This window comes from Thunnus thynnus, chromosome 14 (genome assembly GCF_963924715.1).
Source record: "Thunnus thynnus chromosome 14, fThuThy2.1, whole genome shotgun sequence".
Classification (NCBI taxonomy): domain Eukaryota; kingdom Metazoa; phylum Chordata; class Actinopteri; order Scombriformes; family Scombridae; genus Thunnus; species Thunnus thynnus.
Genome location: NC_089530.1, coordinates 27,462,395 through 27,486,156, shown reverse-complemented (window position 1 = coordinate 27,486,156; position 23,762 = coordinate 27,462,395). Strand labels below are relative to the sequence as shown.

Genomic DNA, 23,762 nt, shown 5'->3' with positions numbered 1-23,762 from the left:
TTTATAATGAGAACTAGCAGGCTTTACAGAAGCACACAGACTATGTGGTCTCTTGCCTTCTTCAACGCAGCGCAGCAAAACAATATTCTATTCTTGCACAACATATATAAATTCAAGCACTTTCAATGACACAATTCTATTTATGTATACTTTCAAAAACTTTCAAGACCTTGATTTTTTTCCCCTCAAATTCACAAACTTTCAAGGGTTTCAAGGACCTGTGGGAACCCTACCTGAGGCTGAGATGACGGGCATCCATATGCATCACAGAAGCTGATGAAGCAGCCAACCGGCCCAAACCTTAATGCAAAACATGAAAGGCAACATTTCAGTGAGGAATGAAAAACAACTCGCAACAAATTCACACTTCTGACACGACAACATGAACAAATCAACCTACAGGACTTTTCAATTTAATTTGATGCTACAACGGTCATATATTCATATTGTTATGATTAATAGACACCAATGGTTCCCTGGAAGGTAGACAGTGCACATTCAAAAATCTAAAGCAGTGTAGTAATGCACTGGAGAATGATGAGCAGCATTAAGAAAATGTTATGTTGAGCTCAGCCTAATAAGCGTGTGAAATATACCATTTTATGGGAACTTACAACCAAGTTTCTTGTTTTGACTTCCTGCTTGGATTTTTCCCTCTCACATCTATTCTGGTAAATTTTACATGGTCAGCAGTGCAAAGTAACTTCTTGTCCATGTACTGTTGGCTCTTGAACCTGATGCATCACTTCCTGTGGAAAAATACATTTTGTCATTAAAGAACAATGTTTTTCTCTTCTACATTTTTTTTAGGACAATAAAAACTCAAATAGTTCTAATGTTTACCTTTGGCATCTCTTGGGCCACATTTTCCCATGATTGTGGAGGTATGAATATTGTACAAAGCACATTTAAACATTATGGTATCATACAGTACCAAGCCAATAAAATGTATACTAGGTGTCATGTCTCTTTAAAAGTAAATTTTATTATACAGTTTCTTCCTGCCCAAAATCAAAAGATTACATAACTGTCATAAATTGTACATTTTAAACATCTTTATAACAGGACAACATAATGAGGTGTAACAGCCTCTAAATTATAATGGATGGCATTACAAAACAAACCAACCAGCAAATTACATTGTTAATCAAAAATATAAATACAAAAAGAAATGATGACAGAGGGTTTCAGCTCCTGCTCCATCCTGTTGACAAAAACAAATCAGAAAATAATCAATGTTAGTCCTTAATTATTAAATACGAATATCAAACAAACACCTTAATTCTATTACTGTCTATTTAACAGATTGTCTTAAAGATTCTTGTGTCAAAATATTTGATATGATGCAATTTTAAGTTGCAAACCAAATTGGCAAATTTGAACCTAAAAGTTTGTACATGTTCATGCATACATCCAGCTAAGATGGATGCAGAGGTCTTATGTAGACCTGTGAGGGAAACTTTGTGGTTGTGTGGACTTACATGGAAAATTAGGGATTAGAATCCCCAATTCTGGCTTCGATCCCTGCTTCCTCTCCCTCCACCATCTCTCCTTCCCCATCCACCTCCACCACCACCACCACCTCCACCTCCACCTCCACTCCTCCCCTGTCCTCCCCTTGGATTGCACATCTCCTTCTCCCTCTTGTGCTTCTCATATCTTTCTGCCATAAGCACCAGCTCTTCAGGGACCTCCTGCAACAGTGTTCACGAAGGTTACTATGCTTTGTATTACATTATTTTAAAGATCAATTTAAAAAAAACAAAACAATAAATTAAGGCAGATACATAATTTGATTATTTTCACTATCAATTAATCTGATAATTATTTTCTTAATTAAGCGATTAACTGTTTTGTCAGTGCCAGAAAATGGTGAAAAATGTTCCTCGTAATTTCAGTTGTTGTGAATGCGTGAAGTTGATATTCAAATTGTTAGTTTTGAGCGATCAACAGTCCAAAAGCCAAAAACATTCACCATACTTTCAACAACCAGTGAATTTTTTGCTTTTTTTTGCATAAAAAAGGACTTAAAACAATAGATTAATTATCAAAATAGCTGCAGATTTATGTTTTGTCTATCAATTAAGAAGTTAAATGACTAATCATTATATCTCTTTATGTGAATATCTGATATTTCTATTTATCTTTTGAATGAACTCTGATAGAATTAAAAATCTGGTAGAAAAACAATATCATCATAAAATGTGGGTGTGCTAACTTGTCCTGCTCGCTCCAGGATGGGAATCAGCTCAGGGGCCATCCTCCAGTTTTCTCTTGTAACCAGGGTAACAGCAGCACCTGAACGTCTGGATCATAGATGCATCGACATAAAAAATGTTTTAAAAACCCAAGAGAATGCAGAATACTGTCCTTTTACTGACAAATAGATTTATTTACACACACACACACACACACACACACACACACACACACACACACACACACACACACACACACACACCCTTACCCTGCTCTGCCAGTGCGGCCCACACGATGGACATACTCCTCTATGTTTCGTGGGAAGTCAAAGTTGAAGACGTGTGTAATGTCATGGACATCCAACCCTCGAGATGCCAAGTCTGTAGCGACCAGGATACGAACTCGACCTGAAAAAAAAAAATTAAAAAATACAGTTATTCTCAATTTGATCCTTCAGCCTTTGTGGTAGCTTGTAGGATTGAAGGTAAGAGCACCAGTTCAAAACCAAAATTTCATCCTCTGATAGGCGCGGAGAACAAATATTTATCTTTTAAACCACATTTCCTTTCCTGCTACTTACTGTCTTTAAAATCCTTGAGAGCTTCTTCACGGTCACACTGCTCACGGTCTCCATGGAGACTCTGTACAGCCAGACCCTGCAGACACATGTCACTGGACAGGTCATCAGCCCTGAGATTGCATGCAAATCCAGACACAAACATACACAAAGGGAATTAGTAGAGGCGGTTGGCACTGCGAAAGTCAAAATAACTTGGTATTTATCAACAACTGTGGGTTGTAGATAAAACAATTTTTTTTTAAAAACCCCACAATTTTCTCCCCTGCCTACAAGCAATATTTTATTGACTGACTCCACGCTCACATGAGCTTCTTGCCAACAAAGATGAGGACTTTATCCTGAGGGTGCATGTTTCTGATGAAGTCAAACACGTAGGACTTTTTCTCCTCTTCATGTACGATCAACACTGTCTGCTGCACCGTGTTAACTGCCTGAGACCCAGAGAAACACAGAAGGTGTTATAAGTATTCAAGAGTACACAGCATCTGAAATTCACCTTTTAGGAAACATTAAAACTAAAAAAAGACTCTCTGAATGTTACAAACCAGTGTATTAGATGACCGTGTTCATTTATTCAAAGACAGAATCCAAAACATTTACTGTGTTTGAAAACGATGCCTCAGACTTTGCATTTCCAGTCACCATACCAAGTAAGAGATTAACACTGTTCAGTTCCACTTACTGCCAAGTCCAGGGTGCCCACGTAAACCATCATGGGATTCTTTAGGTAAGATTTGGCTAATCGTCTCACACCAGTGGGCCAGGTGGCACTGAAACAGCCAACAGGTAGGCAGATGAGAGTTTAGAAAGGAAATTAGTTCTATACTGTACATTCAACATCTCAAAGACTATCTCCACAGCATTTCTGTGAGAACAGTGTAACAAAGTCAATGAACGTAGGGTTTCATTTGCTTTAAATGTTTAATGATTTCTTCTGAGTTTCATTTCCTTCACTACTTTTCTTTGTGAAGTGTGCATCAATTATACGCAGCTGTGATATAGAATATATAACTTTTCTATTTAGACAGTTACATTTTGTGAAACACAGCGTGTATGATGTATCCATTGAACTGTTTTACTGCACTCTCCAAACTGTCAATAAACACTGAGTGGATAGTTTCATTTCATGAGAAAATTAACATCCTATCCAAGCATGCAATGACAAACCTGGTCATGACGGTCTGTCGGTCTGGGCGGATGTCCAGGAGAATCTTCATTATCTGGGGTTCAAAGCCCATATCTAGCATTCGGTCTGCCTCATCCAACACCTTTTCCCAATGATCACAGCACATATTAAAGTCTGGACTTTCACTCATAACATTTATAGAGAAAACAGACAAACACAAACTTTTGGTCAGTTGGTTCTCACCAACATCAGCAGAATTGAGCAAACAGAATGAGCCACTGAGAGTGCTTTTGCTACAGGTGTCATTTACTGGCATAAACACTGCCATAAATGTATGAGAAGAATTATGACCAAAAAAAAAAATCCAGGTCCAGGCACTCAAGGTAGATTTGAAAAATAAAAAGGCCTTTATTTCAGTGGGCTGAGTCATTAAAAAAACACACCAACGCATGTTGGCTTGCACCTTCTTCAGGGTGTGGGTTCCCTGGGTTTCAACACCAAAAGCACACTAATACGTGTCGGAAACTCACACCCTAAAGAAGGCGCAAGCTGACACGCGTTGGTGTGTATTTTAATGACTCTAGCCCACTGACAGAAAAGGCCTTTAAGGCACATTGATGCAATTAATTGATGCACACTTTACAAAGAAAAGTAGGGAAGAAAATGAAACTCTGAAGAAATCATTACCTTTAAGGTAGGCTTTCAAACCTACCTTGAGTGCCTGAGCCTGGATTTTTCATGCCTTTTTTTTTGGTCATAATTTTTCCGCTCTTTTTGAATATTATTTCCTTCCATGAGCACCAGCAGCGCTCCTGTTACTTCTCTCTTTTACATAATAGTGTAAGGCACTTTGAATAGGTTAGTCTATAAAATTATAAAGGTTATATTATGGACAGTGAGCCTAACTCAGCCTTCCAAAAAAAAAAAATCACATAGACATGGACACACACAGCTGACCAAGTAAGTGATGGAGTGAAGATTGATTAGCTCATTCATCTGTAGATCATTTAGTCGGCCTGGCGTGGCGATCACTATGTCCACCCCGCCCTTCACCAGATTGATCTGGCTTCTTCTATCCCCTCCACCATAGATACAGATACTGAGAGAAGGGACAGAGTGAACAGTCATGCTCATGTTGCCTCTACATCACAGTTAATTATTGATTTTAAGCTCATTTTTAATGACTTATCATATTATCAGACTACTGAACCTTTTGTATCCCTTATAGCGGTACTTGTTGCACTCAGTTTCAATTTGCAGGGCCAGCTCTCTGGTGGGAGTCAGCACCAACATGCCTGGGCCACCCCGTTCAGCTCTAGGTCTATGAAAGAAGGAAGGACAAAAAGAAAGTTTGACAGAAAAACACGCTCATTTATCAAAGTTGCAAACTGTTTAAAGAAATTAAAGAGTACTTAGGACTATTCCAGAAAAAGACATTAAGGCACACTATGCATCACAATGAGAAGTAGTAAAAAGTAATTCTGGGTAAGAGCACTGGCAAAATGCCAAAACAGCAAAATAAAAATATAAGAAACAGGTCTTGTACTCACACAGGCTGTCCATCCATGTGGATGAACCCGGGCAGGAGGTAGGCCAGAGTTTTTCCTGTTCCTGTTTGAGCGATGGCTATCAGGTCCTCCCCGCTCAGCAGCACAGGCCATGCCTGAGACTGGTGAAGAAGCAAACAAAACCATCATACTTTATACAAACAAAAAACAAAAACAACATACATACACAAAACCGCAACAGGTATGAGACAGACTAACCAAGTAACAACTCAGCAAATACACTGTATGAAAGTTATTACTTGATACAAAATTAAATGAAAAAACAAATATGAAATTATCAACAAAATACACAGCTAGTATCAAAAAAATGGCAACACCAATTTCTGTAGGTGACAAGACCGCCCCAAGTTTTGGAGACCACATGTGAGAACATACAAAAAATATAATATATATAATATATATAAGTTTAAGTCTAGCTAGTAGGGGCAGTCGATTCATAAATCAATTTACAACAACAACAACAACATTACTCAGTAGTTTTACTGAAAAAGGCAGAACTCAACTGCAAAGGCAGTGCTGCACTCAAGACGCTAGTAATCGTGTAGTTCATGTTGCTTTTTAAGACATTTAATACAAAATGTCTAAAAACATGTTTTCACTTTGTCATTATGGGTTACTGAATGTAGATTGATAGACAAAATGGCAATTCTATCCATTTAAAATGAAATCTACAACACAAGTGTGCAAAAAGCAAAAGGTTCTCAATACATTCTGTATCCATTGTACATATTTTTAAGAAATTGTCTAACTTTTCAAGTGTCTCACTTTCACATAAAAATTGTTAAGGAATATCTCAACATTTTTGGAAGTATACTTTCAATCTTTTTTTGGGACTGATATGAGGAGATCAATCTCATGTCTGTGCATTAAGTACAGAGCTGTAGTCAATACATATTTAGGCTAGGGCCATATTCAGACCAAATCAGGCGGTGCGGCGAAAACGCCAGTTCTCCCATTCATTTGAATGGGGGTAGTGCGTTTCAGCTGCGGGCCTTCTGGCCACTGAGTCGCCGCACCGGACTGCGGCTGGAAAGTTGAACCAGAATCAGCTTTTGGAGAAACGCAACCTGACATCACTGCAGCTGAAGGCTGCGGTGGCCAATCACAGCCGGAGATCAGACTGATCAGAGCTGTAAACTCTGCCATGAGGGAGTAAAAAGATGTTACTAGGAGGAGGGGAGGACATTTCACTTCGTTTGGTGACATTTAAAGTGAAGTTAGACTTTGCCGTCAGCTTCCAGACTCATTTTAAAAAAGATGAGAGCACGAGAGAGAGAACAGCTGTGGTCGAGCGAGCTGGAGAGTGAATGAAGAGAGGGAGTGCTGGTAGCGAGCAAGCCGGTTTATCAGATGACATCAGATAAGAATCAGATAAAACGTTATTTCCTGATTGTTCCACAGCTGTTACATTCTAGAGCACAAATAAACACGCTCACACCTCCGCTCAACCCTGCGGCAGTGGGCCGCATCACCTGAATTGGTATGAATACGGCCTAGCTCAGAACAAAAAAAGTTTCCTGTAAGAACAAAACATGAATACCTTTAACCGCAGTTTTGTAATGGCAGAGTTCTAAGTAATGAAAACCTATATATAAAGGGAGCTATGTCTTACAATGACAGCACTGGTTAGCACAGATACCAGTCTATTACTGCTAGCAGTTATTACTAGACATGCCGGTTATGGTGCAACAAAATAGAGGGAAGATGTTCTTTGTCTTTTTTTTCCGTCCAAGTTTGTGAAACTGACATTATATAATATAGGACTGGTTGTGCAACTATTTGAGGGCACAGACCAGTGATATTAGATTTCATCTGACAAAGCCTCTTACTGTGAAATGAAAATGAAAGCAGAGAGAGAGGACTGCAGTTTCATTTCCCCACACTCACACCACACTCCTTGTATGAGTTATGCACTGACTCACGCCCCCGGAAAACTAAAGCAACAGGCCTGAAAACTGGCTCGGTCACTGTCACTCACTGGAATTACACGTGATTGGTTCTCATGGATGTAGATTGAGTAATTAAGTAATTAAACTGTGTAATTAAAATGGATAAAATGTAACTGAAAAATATGACTTTTTCTGCTTCAAGTTTAAAGAGAAAAAGACATTCTGTATCACACTTGTTGAAAAAAAATCTGTGTGTAGCTGATACATCTGTGTGCCCAAACAGCAATTTTCAACTTCAGCAAGTTAATAATCATTTTTATTGTGCAACACACTAATGGAAAAAAATAAATTACACATTCTATTAAACTACTTTGGCAGTAGTGATAGTAGACATTCTCTGGGGGCTTTCCATCACTCTGTGAATGCAGCAGGAACATTAAACAATTATTCTAAGTAAAGGTTAGGCTCAAGTACAAAAAATATGAATGAAATTAGCTTTTCACTCAGTTTTTAGCATGTGGTGGTTTAACATGGGATTTCATAGGATTACCTGCAAATAGAACAAATCTTTTCATTTCTGCTTTTTGGGGAGATTACAACCATGGATTAATAAAAATAAAAAAGGCTCAATATTTCCCGTAAGGTGGGTATTTCCGAACATTGACCTTTGTAAACCCTGGGGATTACCCATGGCAACCGACAGAATGAACAGAATAGGTCAGTACAGGTGCATTTGAATTTGCACCATCTAATCAGACACAGTATACATACAGGGAGATTTCTGTTCTAACACAAAGTTCCCAGGTTTCAAAACAATAATTAAAACAACTCAATGAGCTTTATAGGACAGAACGCGATGTGATTCACTGGCTGACAAGTTCATACCTTACACAGTTATTGACCAATATATTACAGATAGTAATAGAGGTAGGATGAACTAATTTGTTTTTTCTCATGAGTTTTGGCACTCATTCTTAACTCTTAATCTTTGCACTATAAGCTTACCATTTTCTTATGGCACAGCCTATTTACAAAGTGTACTTTCATTAAGATGTTCTGACAGATCAGGTATAGTAATAATCTTATGCCTCAGGGTGAAAAAGTTACCTATTATGGCTTCAGAAAATAGTACACACACACCCCCCCATCAATTATTTGACAGCAGCTGCATTTGATTTGATCCAGATTAGTCACATGAAACTTGCTGTTTATGTGCCTTAGTACACTTCATTTGAGAACCAACCTTCATAACTCAATGTCAAGCCATGATAAACATCAGCCACAGCTGAGCAAATTCTAGCGCATCATTAGTCCATCGTTGGATAAAAAATGCATTCTTATTTTTCTGAGAGAATGTGGGTTCTTTTGTTTCTAATATATTTACTTGTCATACTTCAAAGTATGATTAGACGGATAAATGGCGGAATAAAATCACCCAGGTGCCAGGCTCATACCTGGATGGGGGTTGGCTTGACAAAGCCAACCCGGTCAATATTCTCCATGATCTCTGGATAAAGCTCAAAGGCCTCCAAAAAGTTGCGGCAGGGATTGGGAATGGTCCGCTTCTCCCCTTCCTCCTTTAGGTCGTCCACAAAGATATTGTTATTCTCCTTTCTGTAGAAAAGTAAAACATAAACAAGCACATGGTGGAACTGGTTGAAGGGGGGGGGTTTCTGTCAAACCACACTGCTGTGCGAGACAAAGCCACAGGGCAATATTAAATTTTAGTGCATATTTCAGAGACCACATTTGGTCCAAACTATTCTGTATTCCAAACACCACATGAGAATCAACTGTAAAGTGTGGTGTTTGTTTTTACTGTTTACATGTCAAAGAATATTTTTCTCCAAAAAGTATTCAAACCAAACCACTTTAAATGCAAAAAACATTGTCCAAGGTGACATTGAGTCAAAGACAGACAGCCAACAGATTTTATTATTTGGGTCCTGAGAACCGTCACCGTTTTGTTCAGCACAATCAGATAGATTTGGACCACTGTCAACCCTTTGTGGTGACTACTTATCCTGTATTACCTAACAACACCGACTCCCTCAACATTACGGTGAAGCTCTGAGAACTGACAACCACTGAGCCATTCCAAGAACAGTGAGTTTGTGGGATAAACATTACAGCACGACCAGCTCAGATGACACATGAAGAAGTGGATCAATACTGCCACCTATTTGTGTGAGTGTGTAACAGAAATCAATGCCTACAGCAGACTATTCAGGGTAAAGCTAAGAAAATCCCTCAGCAAAAATTAGAAGTTTGAAGTTTTACAAACCTGTCAATAGAACTCATAGTCATAGTTTGACTTTGCCTACTCATTAAAATGTCAAAAGTATTTCTGAAATACTTCTCTAGTCTCTAGTATTGTATATCATGTGGACACTTATGGAACAAGATGATGTGACAAAGTAAAATTGTCAGATTTACCTCCATTCACTGACTTCTTCTGCTGTGAGCTGGGATACACTCTCTGCCTCAGTGTAGAATTTCTTCTTCATGGGTGGGAGGTCTGAAGGAGTATTACAGAAAATGCTGAAAGCCACAGATGAGTTTTGTTTTTGCAAATAAAACTGTGGGGTCTTACCACAAGGATAAACTAATCAACATAAGCCTGTAACAACAAAAAGAAAAGGGCAAACACATTTTGGAATTTACTCCTCAAGTGCAAAAGGGACTATGATTCCCATGCCGTTAAATCAATCTTGATGTGAACACCCACAACACATCATTAAGGTCAATGCTTCAACTAGTCAGTGTTTCATTTCAAATCCAATCTTCTACGGTTGGGCCAAATCAGTGAAAACCGTATCACTGTCCAAATACTTGTGGACTGCCCTGTGTGTACTATAGTGACAATATGAGCCCTCACCCTTCCACTTGAGCTCTTCATACTTTTCCCTGTTCTCCCGGATGGTGTTCCAATCTATGGATACACGGGCCGGGGCAGCATCTGCAGCCTGTAATTCTGCAGCAGACCAGACAGAGCCATCCCTTACTCCTCCATCACCTCCCCCTCCATAGTCTCCTCCCCTACCAGGACCTGGGAAATGGATCAGTATGCGGCAGGAGATTCATTTTCATTTATAAACTGCAGCACAGTAGTGTAACCAAGTAGAAGCGAATAATAGGTGTGAACATAAATAAGGCCACAGTCTAGATATTGTACAAATCATAATTTACTCCAGAGCTCCAACAATAAGTCGATTAATCCATCGACAGAAAATTAATCGCCAACAGTTTTCTTGATCAATGAATGGTTTTGAGTCATTTTTCTTTAAAGACAACTGTCCACATTTTCTGATCCCAGTTCCTCAAATGTGAATATTTTCTTGTTTCTTTAGTTTTCTATGATAATGAACTGAATATCTTTGGGTTGTGGACTGTTGTTCAGGACAAAAGAAAACATTTGAGTATGTCACCTTGGGCACTGGAAACATTTTCACCATTTTCTGATGCGTTATAGACCAAACGACCAATCAATTAATCGAGAAAATAATCGACAGATTAATCAATAATGAAAATTGTAAGTTGCAGCTCTAATTTATTCACTACAGGCACCACCTCATTGGTGTGCAAATAGAGTACACAGTAAAGACACAGTTATTTATAACATTAACTGGGAAAGTTAGATTAAACACATCAATGCAGTGAAACTTGTATTAAATCTGACACATCCAATCACACAAGTGTGACCCTTACCTAAAGACCCCCAACTGCCAGGAACCCATTTGGATCTGCTTATCTTTTACAAAAATGACTTCATACCATTGCGGAATCGAGAGTTGCCATCTGCCACCAGGTCTTTAATCATCTCTTTGGCCTTCTGCTGGGCAACAGGGGACCCAAAGATGACCACCTCACCTTCATAGTCCCCCTTGTTTATCTTAAAAAAAAAATTTTAAAAATGGGGGGACTCATGTTTAATTTTGTCAGGATAGGTTTCAGCTCTGACTTAGAGCTGCAACAATTAGTCAATTACTCGATTAGTCCATCAACAGAAAATGAATCACCAACTATTTTGATAATTGATTAGTTGTTTTGCTAAAATATTCTAATTTCAGCTTCTTAAAGGTAAATATTTTCTGGTTTCCTTAGTCCTCTATGACTGTAAACGGAATATCTTTGGGTTGTGGACTGTTAGGTTGTTTAGGTTGCATTTTGGGCTTTGGGTAACAATGATCTGAAATTTTATGGACCAAACGAGGAATCGATTAAATGGAAAAATAGACACAGAACACATGGAGAGAGTGGTCAGCAAAACAGAGCAAAAAAAAAAAGATTTTTGTCATGCCAAGTGAATTCATCATGTTACTAAAGTTATCAGTCTTGTATCTTAATTAAAAAAAAATAAGTTTTGGACATTATTACATGTTAATTTAAGTCAGTGTAAGCTGCAAAACAAAGTCATAAACTTAGCATAACTGTGGATCTGAGCCACTGTGTGAAAGAGTTTTGTCAAAATGGAGGTAGTGGGGTAAAACGTGCCAGTGACATTGGGGCAAGTTGAGTCAATGGCTCAATTTACCCCCAAATATTATTTTCTGATATTCTAGAGACTGAAGACCCTGTTCATGTTAATGTTTGATCACTGTTACAAATATTACAATGCTGATGAATAAATACCTAATTGTTGACTACATTTAAGCCACACACAAACATGCTGTACATACAGACGGGTGACAAATTAAAGGAAAAGCCAACATAAAGTGTCTTAGTAAGGTGTTGGGCCACCAGAACAGCATCAATGCACCTTGGTATTAATTCTACAAGTCTGAACTCTTCTAGAGAGATGAACACCATTCATCCAAAACATATTCCCTCATTTGGTGTTTTGATGATGGTGGTGCAGAACGCTGTCTAACACATCGGTTCAAAATCTCCCATAGGTGTTCAAATAGGTTGAGATCTGGTGACTGTGAAGGCCATAGTATATGATTCACATCATTTTCATACTCATTAAACCATTCAGTGACCCCTCGTGCCCTTTGAATGGGGGCATTGTCATTGAAATGGAAACATATACACTTATGTTATTGTCTTAAGATTATGTTACACTGCCTTATAGTCAAAAGCTCATTGTAAGACTTTATGATCTCTGCTTCCTGTGTGAAAATGTTCCTAACAGTTACTATCAAAAGTGAAGTGTGGGACTCAGTCACTGTAACTTTAGAGGGAATGTCCAGGGAGGAAAGGCAGATAAGGATTTGGCCTTCAACTCTTAATTCTCAGCAGAGACCGAAAGAAAGTCCCTGGAGATACGGTGAATTAATTAAAATTAACTTTTAGGGTGATGAATATGGGATGATTGTGATGCATGTGGCTGTATATGCAAGTACCAACACTGAACTTCATTCAATATCTCTTCAGCTTAGCAAACTGGGAGATCTGGACTTGCTAATATGTATTCTAGATATTGCCGTAAAACTCTGAAAGACAACTTGCTCTCTGTGAATTCATCTTAAATTTCCACTACAGTCATCCTGGAAGAAACAACTCCCATCAAGGTAGAAATGTTTGATCACAGGATAAAGGTGATCACCCAGAATAACTTTGTATTGATTCACAGTGACCCTTCCCTCTAAGGGGACAAGTGAACCCAAACCATACCAGCAAAATGCCCCCCAAAGCATAACAGAGCCACCAGATCCCCTCACTGTAGGGGTCAAGCATTCAGACCTGGACCAGTTTTTCCTTTAATATGTAACCTGTCTGTATACACAAAAGCACATTTACACACACCCATTCTTTCTGTGGCTACCACACAGAGATCACAGTTAAATCTTTACTGAAAGTGTTTAGGTAACATGTTGAACAACAGGCAGGACACAAACATATAATTTTACTGAAAAGTATGAGGTTTTGGCATTAATAAAGTTCAAAATTATCTCAAATTTGTTTGATTTTGTGTAATTTTTATATCAATATTTAATCGTAACACTATTTACCCACAGAGCGCTCAATTTACTCCATCATCATGCTCATTTTACCCCTACCTTGGGGTACGTTGTGCCATAGGACTAACTAGTTGCAGTTTCCCTTTTTTTCATCTTCTTACTGATATTAAATTTTACAAATCTATTGCCTGTTTTCTTTTATTTTTGTTTGTAAGCTTGCCTTGATATTTATATCGGGCTCATCATTTATCTTAATTTTGTTGCTGTGTCTTGATTCATGCAATGTTAAATGTTTTGTCTACCTATATGTTTGAATAACTGTTCTGTTCCACTGTTGCAATAAAATTAAAAAAAAAAAAAAAAAAAAAAATTGGTCAACTTGCCTTGATTCTTGCACCGGTGCTCTCTTCAAGTTCACGAATTTTGGCTCCACCTCGACCTTTAACAGGATTACTACATATTTAGAGTCGATTCTTTGACCAAAATCTTTCCTCATTTCTTGTTACACAGCGGGAACACATTCACTAGTCACATAAACCCCCTTCAATTTGTAAACTAAAGGTAGTCCCCACTGAAACCATCAAACAGTTTTTACAAGATAAGCTAGCTAACGTCCTCCCATTTAACTTAGCCGTTAACTAACGTTAAGCTAGTTAGCTAACGCTAGCTCACGGCAAAGTCAAGTGATATATAACCTAGCCTTGCTAACATAGCATTTGAAACTCAAATTTCTGCTTAAGAAACCAACCTATTATCCTCCCAACCGAGCCATTTTCCACGTTGATAGTCACAGGTGGTGAGGCGTCCGACTTTTCATTGCCAAAGGTCCATCTTCCCGCGCCTCCGCGATCCGTACTCCGGGAAAACGGGCGCCCTTCACCTCCACCTCTCGAATTCTTGTACTCGGATTCCCCGGTCCTGCGATCAGCTCTCCGCTCACTTGAGGCTCCAAACCTGGTTCCATTTCTTACACCGAAAAATACACTTTCCTGTCGACGGTCGTCACATGGTAATTTCCATTCAGTCGGTGCCGAGTTAGTAATAGTCTTCTTCTGGATAGCAACACCGCCCTCGTTGTACTCATCTTCCCAGTCAGACATTTTAAACTTAGCTCCCAGTCACAACCTGCTAGCAAGCTACTTCAGTAACCGCAATTAACTGTCAAGCTGTCAATCAAGAACATGCTGCCTTCACTTCCTCTTTCGAAGCTCATACTTCCGAGTTTTTTCATTTTGGATTGATTTTGACAAGATTGTGATTGGTACTGTATTCATAAATATGGAATGTTATGAATCTGATAGCATAAAAATAGCATAAAATGTGGAGACAAGTGCCAAAACCCATCATTTATTAGATACATACCATATGTCCAAATAAGCCACCACCCTAAACATATAAAATCCTCACTCCAAAAAAGGCAACATGAGCTTCATTTTTTTTACAATAACTTCTGATAGCTAAAAGAAAGACACACAATGAAACAACTTAGTTAATTCGTACTTTATTAATGAATAATAAAATTATTTTTGCATTTCTCATCCAGAGAATATAATGTGCACTTTAATAAATTAATTTAAAAGAAATAATCATGTTAACATTATCAAGCTTTAAGGCCAGTTGTGTAATAAATTACTGTTCAAGCAGTAGAGAAATGGTATTATTAGCCATCAAAGCCATAAAAAAAAAGTCTGTGGCTAAAGCTACATGACTCGAGTGAACTGGATCCTCAACCCAAAATTAGCAGTTTGACTGGAACTATACAGTATGCTATAGGCTGTAGGCCCCCTTGTAGAAAAAAAAAACTTTCATATGCAAGAAAGGCACCATTAAGCAATTTACAGATTGCAAACATGAGCATGTTTTATGAGGAAAACAATCCATCCCATTCCCCAACTGGCTGAATCCATAAGCTTTCTTTGTTATACAGTATGTGTTCAATATCTTGCTCCAAAGTAACTGACAGTTTTGTTTGGCCTCTTTTCATATGTAGCAAAACTCAATCAATAACTACAACAAATCTGTTCTGACATTAAGCATTAAACTAACATGTCACATTTTCAGGCTCCTCAGACTCACCAAAAAAAAAAAAAAAAAAAACAACAACAACAACAACTGTGCTTTCATGTTGATAATATATTGCATCATACCAGAACAACTCCTGCATGGGCTGTAGAACAAAATCAATCTACAGGTGTTATAATTGTCATTTGTTAGAAGATAATATTTGTTATATTCTACTACAGAAAGTTAATTTGCTAAGCAAGGCTCTTACTCACCATTCAAAACAAAGGGAATATAACTGAAAAATAATGAGGAATAAAGGTTGTCATCAACAGATTAAAATACATTTAAGACTGCTGTGATTGCATACCCCCTTAAGATGTAAACCTGCAAAGCCATCAGAACAACAAAAAATAAGATGGCTGACATACTTTTGTGCATAATGTTCATTCAAGAGTGGTCAAGATATCTACAAGCAGGATGGCAATGAAAACAAAGCTTGTATCAAGTGTAATGTGAGGACAATTTCATTTAAGTCACTTGCAACACCATTTTTAATAAGCCTGCATGTGAAACCACATAACTTCTCAATCTGAATATGGGCTAAAAGCGGCAAAATATAAATGTGTCCACTTGAGTATTTATTTCTAATTATGATTGATGCTGCAAGGATTAAGTGTGTGCACATTCAAGATCCTAGTGAATTATAAATAAGCCTAATAGTATTTTTGGGGGGGCAGCAAAGAAAATGAGCAGTGAGGATTTTGTATTGAGATTACAGCATAGATTTCAAACGTTGCTATCAGGAAGATGTGTCTCATCTCTATTCCTCTTTTTCCTGTTTTATGTGGGTGCTCCGGACTGGGAGCATGAGAAAAGGTCAGTCCACAAGCCTTTAATCATTATTTATGCACATGGTGCAACCAGCACCCAGTAAAACATTAGGGTTTGTCAAAAACATTGAACAACCTTAAAAAGGTGGCCTGTTTTTCATAAAATTTCATAATAAGTTGGTTATCCATATAAACTGGCAGTACAAGTTTCAACTACTATCAAATTAGTTCAAATTAGAATATAATAATGTTCATATAGGCAGACTTTGTTCGTACCTTTTTGTTAAATGATTGGAGGAAACATTACTTTAACATGCAGAAGGACATCCAAGCTACCAGTGAGTGTGTGACTGCTCTTGACTTAAAGGATTGCAACAGTTTACACATGCAGCATCTAATGCTTGGCTGAGAAAGCAAACTTGATTCTTGATTCGCAGACTGCAATTCAGCATTCAGACCATTAGCGACTAACCAACCAGGCTTCTGTCCAAAACAAATGGGACATGGTCCAACACTTCTCTTGAGTGATTGCTGATGGATGATTTTACCTCATAGGTTTGCTGCTTCCAAATCTACTGACAACTTGCTGACATCTGAAATCAAGCAGCCATATCAAAATTAACTGTCATCTCTGTAGTTGTAGAAAATGAATAGAATGAGATGTTTGTGGGCTGATTACATGCTAAGGGTTTGACCTTTAACGATTTTTAAAATTCATCTATTCCCATCACACCAGGCCTCAACCATTATCCCTCCTTCAGTCATTTGTTTTTAGAAACAATCCATGCAGTGATATGTATGAAAGCATAATTAAACACATTTACATTGCCAAAGACAGACATTGAATGAGGAGAGTGGCTCTCAAATAGTCTCTGAATACAAGCAACTGTATGAAAAAATAAGCCTTTAGTCTGTCTCAGCTCTTTGTCAAGTTGGCTTGTCTTATAGAGTACACCAACTCGTGGTTGGTGCATGCATTTGTGTATGTGTTTGTGTCCGTGTATGTGTGTGTGTTTGTAACTGTGTGTGCTGCTTTCGCCACATGTTAAAAAAGAAGTGGTTCACCTATAGTTTGCAGTGGCTTGTTTGAGGTTCAACTACAGTTTTGATTTTTGCAACTTGCAAGAAATTTTTGGCTATAAGAGAATCTGTTTATTTTAATTTGTTTTCATTGTCAAGGTTGGCACAAGTCAGATGAAATATCCTTTAATTTGTACAATGTCCTGCTTTTTCAGAGCCCAAACTAGGTTCTTTGGTTTGGGATTAGGTCCAGGTCTAAATGAAAATGTAAGACTGCTGGAAATTACTTTGAAAAGAAAATTAACACTACGCAAAGTTGCAACTACTCTCTAGCGCTGATTAGGGAGGTGTCAGACTGTAAGCTCAGAAATCACATTTAACATTCCTTCTTTGTTCTTAATTTCAAATAAACCTCTTTTTTTTTAATCAACATCTGTTTTTGTAATATGTGATGAGATATATGAAAAACATGTTTTTTTTATAAAGTTGATAAAAATCACTATTTCTGAGTAGAAATAGATAAACATCAATGCAATTTATCTTAAAGAAAGGTTTGTTGTTGTGTATTATTTATGTATTTTGTCTTACATGACTATGGCCACTTTCATACATATTTTATACATCATTATACTTTGGATTTTTTATGTCATAATTTTAGTACTCCATGAAAAAGTATAGAGCATAATAAAATCAGTATGTAAGTGGACACAATAATATGAGACAAAATATGAACACTGTCCATATACAAAGCATTTAATTGTACAGTCACAACAAAAAACGGTATAGTATCCTGTAAAAACACTTTAAAAGTGGCTTCCCCAAGAATGGCGTGATCATCCTAAATGTGTGTGTGTGTGTGTGTGTGTTTGTATGTGTGTGTGTGTGTGTGTGTGTGTGTGTGGTTATGCCAACTGTATGTGTGGGGACTGACTGAGAAACTCTGAGTTTTCCTTGGAGTGAGGTGCAGCCTCCTCCACAGTCTGCAAAAGGTGTGAGGGGCTGCTGTCAGGTCCCTGGGACAGGAAGTTGAAATGATCTTCCGCTGGCTCTAGCTTGCACTCACTAATGAAGAGTTCTCTTCCATCCCAGTTGCTAAGGTCACCGTGGGTGTTGCCACGTTCGCTACCATTGCTGCTGCTGCTGTTGTTGAGTGCGGAGGAGAGACCAGGGGCACGGTTGGTCAAAGGCTGGCTGAGATTGTGCATGGAGAGGGATTTCCCCAGACTACCTCCCCAGTCTGAAGGCCTCTTGTCTGGGCTAGATGAGAGCAGCAGCAAGGGGTTAACCTCGAGGCTCATGTGCCTCCTCCAGACCCCATCAGATTTCAAGCCAGGCTTCTCCCTCAGCTTCACTCTTCCCTGGGCAGGGCCTGACTCTCTGTCCCCTTCCTGGACAGCATCCACACTGGATCCCACAACAACAGAGGGGCCCAGGCTCCCCTCGTGTGCCACCACTCCATCTGGTATATCATCGGGGACGGGGTCAGCGGGGCATCGGAGGTGAGACGGGTGCACCATGGGGGGCAACTGGAGGGTAAAACCTCCTGTTGAAGGAGGTGGAGGTGGCAGGTCAGGGAAGTGTGCTCTTTTAGAGGTGCCATTAGGGGTGACCAGGGTTGGGTAGGGACTGTCGGGAGGCAGCAGGGGCGATGGGGAGAGCGAGGCTGTGGACGGGGGATAGGATGGAGGTGCTGAATCTGGGGGGCCATCATCATCGGCGGGAGCCAAGATTAGCCGCAGACCTCTTGGGTTGGCGTTAAGGGAACGGCGTATGCCACCATTGTTGTCTCCTCCGCCTCCAACCAGATCACCTCCCTGGGGGGAGGGGAGATCCCTGCCAATGATGGAGGTCTGGTAGTCTGAGTTGTGGTGCTGGTGGTTGTCCAGCTCAAATAGGGGCAGAGAGGAGAGAGTAAGTGCCGAGGGGCCTTTCTGTAGGACTTGGCGGTAAACATCCAGCAAAGAATCCAACTTTGACTCGATGGAAGTAACCTGGGAGCAAGAGAAAAGAGTAAGAGAGTGAGAACATGGAGGGAGGCAGATGGAGTGTGAGAGAGAACGAGCAAGAGACTGGAGCTTAAAGGGCTGTTAATCAGTTTCTGACTGTTATTCACCTCTATCTGCAGCCAAAAAATTTTCCAGCAGCATTGAAAGATGTCGGACCAGTGAGTGAAATCTCCCTACCTGGCAAATTAATTCCTAAGTCACTGGTATCAATCAACAGCCCAAATCAACTCATTTAAGATATACTGTACCATTAACAATATAGAAAAATACAATTTTTCAAATCTTTAAAGGAGTGCTGATGTACTTTTGCTCTTGAGTATAGTTTAATTCTCAGATTTTTCTTTCTAAACTCACCTGCCTCTCCACCTTACACACACGTCCCAGCATGCTCATGCCCTCATGAGAGTCTCCATCTGGGTTCAGCTTGTCTCTCATCTTCTTATCCACAGGAATCTGGCCTTTTCCTAGTATCTGATCCACCCTGGCACACACACAGACACTGGTGTTAATATATTAGAATATAATTACATTGCAATATAAGTAGGCACCCAAGCTTCATTTCAGGTTATTCCGAGTCGGGCAACAAACCTAAAGCAACAGTAGGATGTTAGGATTAGGGTTAGTAAAACACAACACACATTGCTTGGTTGTATCAGTGCTGTTATATGAAAACTCTGTATCTCCAATAATGTACGTTTTTCGGGAATAAAGACAAACAACATTTTCAGATTGTATTTCATGCAGCCTGTAGTTTAAATGGGTTTCACAGTCTCTGAAGTGTAAATTGCCAAAATGTATGGGTATGCAAATAATGAATGAACAAATGTTACATTTGCGTTCTCGGTTGAACTTGAAACTGTAAAAAAAAAAAAAAACATAAATAAGTAAATGTGAAATATTTCACACATTAAAAAACTAACATGCACCAAAAATATCACATTTTCACCAGCCATAAACAGAGGTCATAAAAGCATGAGCCATTTATGAGCAAAACATCTCAAAATTAGGCTTACAAACACAGTACCTTCCATGCAAAGATCATATTGGTGCTGTTGAGTGTAAACCTGGTATCTCCGACTTGACAATGCATTTTTTTTTCAGTTTAAATAAATGCATTAGACCAAGTGTTCAGAAAAGTTTTTACACAGCAATATTGATAGGTGCTCAAGTCCATTACCAGCTTTTAATTTCATTTATTTCACTTTCCATTTTAGCAAAGGGTAAAAAAATAGAAAATAAAATATAGAAAGGACTAGAAGGAAACAAAATTTCATTTTGTTTTAAGACAACATTATGTTCACATTGCCAGTGAATCTGTAGCCAGCCTTCTGAATATCAAAGTACCGATCAAATCACACAAGTTCTATGACACTGTAATAATGCTGAATTAGTGAAGTTAATAATGTTTGTATATCTCTAACATGCAAAGATCTAGGAGAGGCCAGCACCCAGGAGACACAGGATTTGGTTTTATCTACCAACAATACATGAATTAATTGGAAAGCACTTCCAAACACCCACAACTGCACACACAAGTTAGCAACGTTCACACACAATATTTCTCCTTTCTGTTGAAAGGGGGTGAAGTACGCATGTATGGACGGGATCTAATGTAGCGATGATATGTTTGGGCTTGTGTTTGTCTTTATGTTAGTGTACAGTTTGTGTTTCAGACATGGTTAATATTTAACTTACCAAGTGGGTGGAGTTCAACACATCAGTATCCAATATAGATAAACTGTTCAGTAAAATTACATTCAATGCACCTTTAATATACTTATGTTTCACTTTTAAAATCCTTCTCTGTGATTGTCTAAAATTTCTAGTACTCACTGTACGTTCTAATGCAAACTCCAACCATCTGGTACTGTAAGACAGTTAATAAAAATGCTGATTATTTGCATGTTTGTTCGTGTGTGACATTTCAAGGTCAGTCGGGCACTTTTGGCGACTGCAGGGGAACTAATGGTCAGGACAAGGGCAGCTAATGGGTTTCTAGGTAAAACTCAAATTAAGTGAAATACAAGTAACCCTGAGCCAGGGAGCTTCTTCCTGTTGTTGTTGTTGTAATAATAGTGCAGGGCAGGAGAGGACATGTTCCTGGGTCGGCTACTCAGGCTGGGACCAGAGCCCGCTGCACTGGCCAGTCTGGAGACAGGAGAAAGACTGGGTCAGATACATCGCACGCACGCACACACACACACACACACGCACACGCACACGCACACACACACACACACACACACACACACACCAAATACAGTTTGAAGCACAAGTGCACAAATGCAAGTGTACTCATTAACAATAGGTAACACTGGCATGTAGATACACACAGAGTGCCATGACGAGAGGGATAAGCAGGCTAAAAAAGTGATATTGCTATTTGACGTCAAGTTTAAAATATTGTTTTTAATGTTCCTGTTTTTAGGCAAGAACATCCTTATATAAATATATATGTTGTACTTTTCTTTGCCTGTCACGATGTTAAAAACGATTGAAATAAATATTCAAACTAACGACAGATGTGATGACTGTGTGGTCTGTGTGCATCTACAGCAGTAGCCTATGGACGCAACTCATACATACACACACTCAGATACAGAAAACAAACACTTTTGTTATTCCCCAGCAGTACTATTGATGATACTGGCATCACAAACAGCATTACCATTCATTCAGAATTACAAAATACCATGACAGTCAATACCAAGACCCAAAACAACATATTTCTTTATAAAAAAAAATATGTAAGTTTGGTAAAATGTAAAAGTATTTGTAACTGTGAATGTCCCAATCCATAACTGCATTATAGTGCCCCCTGCTGAAACAAAACTTATAGTTTTTCATAATTTAAGTGACTTTTGATGCAAGACCTGAAAGCCTCTATATGTGATTTGAGGCTGCAAAAGAAAAATATGAGCTGCAGTAAAACAGCTATATTTTGAATTAATCAATGAATATGATAATTATATGATAACTTCTAATGAACAAGTCTATCTTCAAGCATCTGGTTGATGGAGTTTTATGAGTTCAAATACATTTTGGATTGGGCCTTTTACAAAAGGACGAATGCAGCTGTAATGCCTCTAAAGACAGCACTGAGTAGCTCATGTTAAGTCTACTTATGTTAGCTAACAAAATGTTCCAACAAGATGAGGTCTTCAAGGTGCCCAAATCAGGATTATCACATAGTTTCCTCATAGTTTACATAAAAAAGTAAAATGTTATTATGTAAAAGTAGTATATTAATTACTGCTAATCAAATAAAATGGTGTGATAATGGACCACTTCCTTTGTTGAAAACATGGTAAGAAAAAGTGAATGATGTTAGTAATGTTAGCTCTAAATCATAAACATTTGAACAGATGTTCAGTAATTTCCTGTAAAATGTTGAGCTCCTTAATGACCTCTACAACCAGACCTGGGTCAAACAGCCAATTCGGTGCATTTTTTTGTGACAGATTACCAGATTCAGTAAACCGCAACTACAAGTAGACTAAACAGTGAATATTAATTGCAAGCACTCCCAAGTTGGCAGTTAATCAAGACTGTGTTCATTTGACATTTCGTCAAAAGATGGAAACCAAATGCCTTAAAATGGATAATGTTATCCATAAAGTGCAAAGAAAGCTCACCAGGTGTGTGAGAAAGTAGACACAGGGCTACATTTCTTTGCACCACGTTGAGTCAAAAGTTAGCATTGCATGTAATGTAAACTAAACTATATAACCATGAAAAAGCATGTGCGTGCATGCTGTATGACCCAGGTACAATGACATCATTAAGGTTTAATTATGTTAGCGGGGGGAGCAGTCGACGAGCAGAGCAGGGCAGGGCAGGGCAGGTCTAACCCTGATGCAGAGTGTTTCCTCCGGGCCTGGCTGTAATATAAATGCAGGGAGGGAGAGGAAAAGGTCTTGACACGGCTGCTGAAGGGCCTCGGAGGGGGACCCACTACAGTGTCTAGTCTGAGAGAGAGAGCACACACACACACACACACATGTATACATACAGTACATACACGCACACACACACTGAGTAAGAAGGATAGAGCTGCACAGTGCACAAAAGGTAAAAGTGGGTTAACTTCATTTAAAAGGATCATCTATGAAGTGATCTAAACTGCTATAGCACTAGTAGGAACTACAGCAACAATGGTAGCAACAACCATCTATGCAAGTCCTTGGTACATAAAAACTCTTACAAAGAACAATTACCAGAAATCAATAAAAATAGCAAGCACTAAGATAAGAGCAAATTCAAAATTCAGTAAAAAAAAGAGGGGAAAAACAGCCCAAATGTACAGATGACTTTTAGACGGACCGGTTCTATGAGATTTTGTGATTTTAATGTGCATGTGTGTGTGTGTCTAGTGTGTCCTAACCTGGTCTGAAGGCTCTTGATACGACAGAGCATGTCCAGGTGTCCTGCGGAGTACTGCTCTATGACGTCCTTCACATCATACGGACGCAGCGTCTCCTTGAACTTCTTCTTTGCCACGTGGAACTTCATTATCCTACACAAACACACACATTTGTACATACAAACACACGTCAGAAATAAAAAGACAGAGACTATAAGATGTAATTACTATAAACAACCACAAGATGGTAGCAGCAACTTTTGGAAATCCACAG

General features: G+C 38.8%; 2 protein-coding genes across 7 annotated transcripts in view; both read right to left on the bottom strand.

The window, feature by feature from the left end:
* Positions 1-965: 965 nt before the first annotated feature.
* Positions 966-14,433, bottom strand: ddx43 (DEAD (Asp-Glu-Ala-Asp) box polypeptide 43). Of its 2 annotated transcripts, none has more exons than XM_067610762.1 (17): positions 14,014-14,433; positions 13,649-13,704; positions 11,137-11,254; positions 10,241-10,411; positions 9,799-9,880; positions 8,817-8,976; positions 5,456-5,574; positions 5,116-5,226; positions 4,863-5,004; positions 3,947-4,047; positions 3,462-3,549; positions 3,083-3,210; positions 2,780-2,889; positions 2,468-2,606; positions 2,219-2,306; positions 1,482-1,694; positions 966-1,204 (listed from the first exon to the last, which is right to left on the bottom strand). In XM_067610762.1, the coding sequence occupies exons 1-16, from the start codon at positions 14,363-14,365 to the stop codon at positions 1,497-1,499; spliced, it is 2,163 nt and encodes a 720-aa protein (XP_067466863.1). In that variant the 5' UTR covers positions 14,366-14,433; the 3' UTR covers positions 966-1,204; positions 1,482-1,496. The 2 variants fall into 2 exon arrangements, with proteins under 2 accessions (XP_067466863.1, XP_067466864.1); XM_067610763.1 differs by having other exon boundaries at positions 10,241-10,336.
* Positions 14,434-14,750: 317 nt separating this feature from the next.
* Positions 14,751-23,762, bottom strand: part of kcnq5a (potassium voltage-gated channel, KQT-like subfamily, member 5a) — a 115,753-nt gene continuing 106,741 nt past the window's right edge. For 3 of the 5 annotated variants that reach the window (XM_067610757.1, XM_067610759.1, XM_067610758.1), the window contains 5 exons: positions 23,510-23,641; positions 22,977-23,093; positions 21,157-21,273; positions 19,480-19,606; positions 14,751-19,110 (listed from right to left, as the gene is read on the bottom strand). In XM_067610757.1, coding sequence (XP_067466858.1) covers positions 18,022-19,110; positions 19,480-19,606; positions 21,157-21,273; positions 22,977-23,093; positions 23,510-23,641 — 1,582 coding nt within the window. In that variant the 3' untranslated portion in view covers positions 14,751-18,021. The remainder of the gene's footprint in view (positions 19,111-19,479; positions 19,607-21,156; positions 21,274-22,976; positions 23,094-23,509; positions 23,642-23,762) is intronic. The other 2 variants (XM_067610761.1, XM_067610760.1) reach the window with 1 other exon arrangement.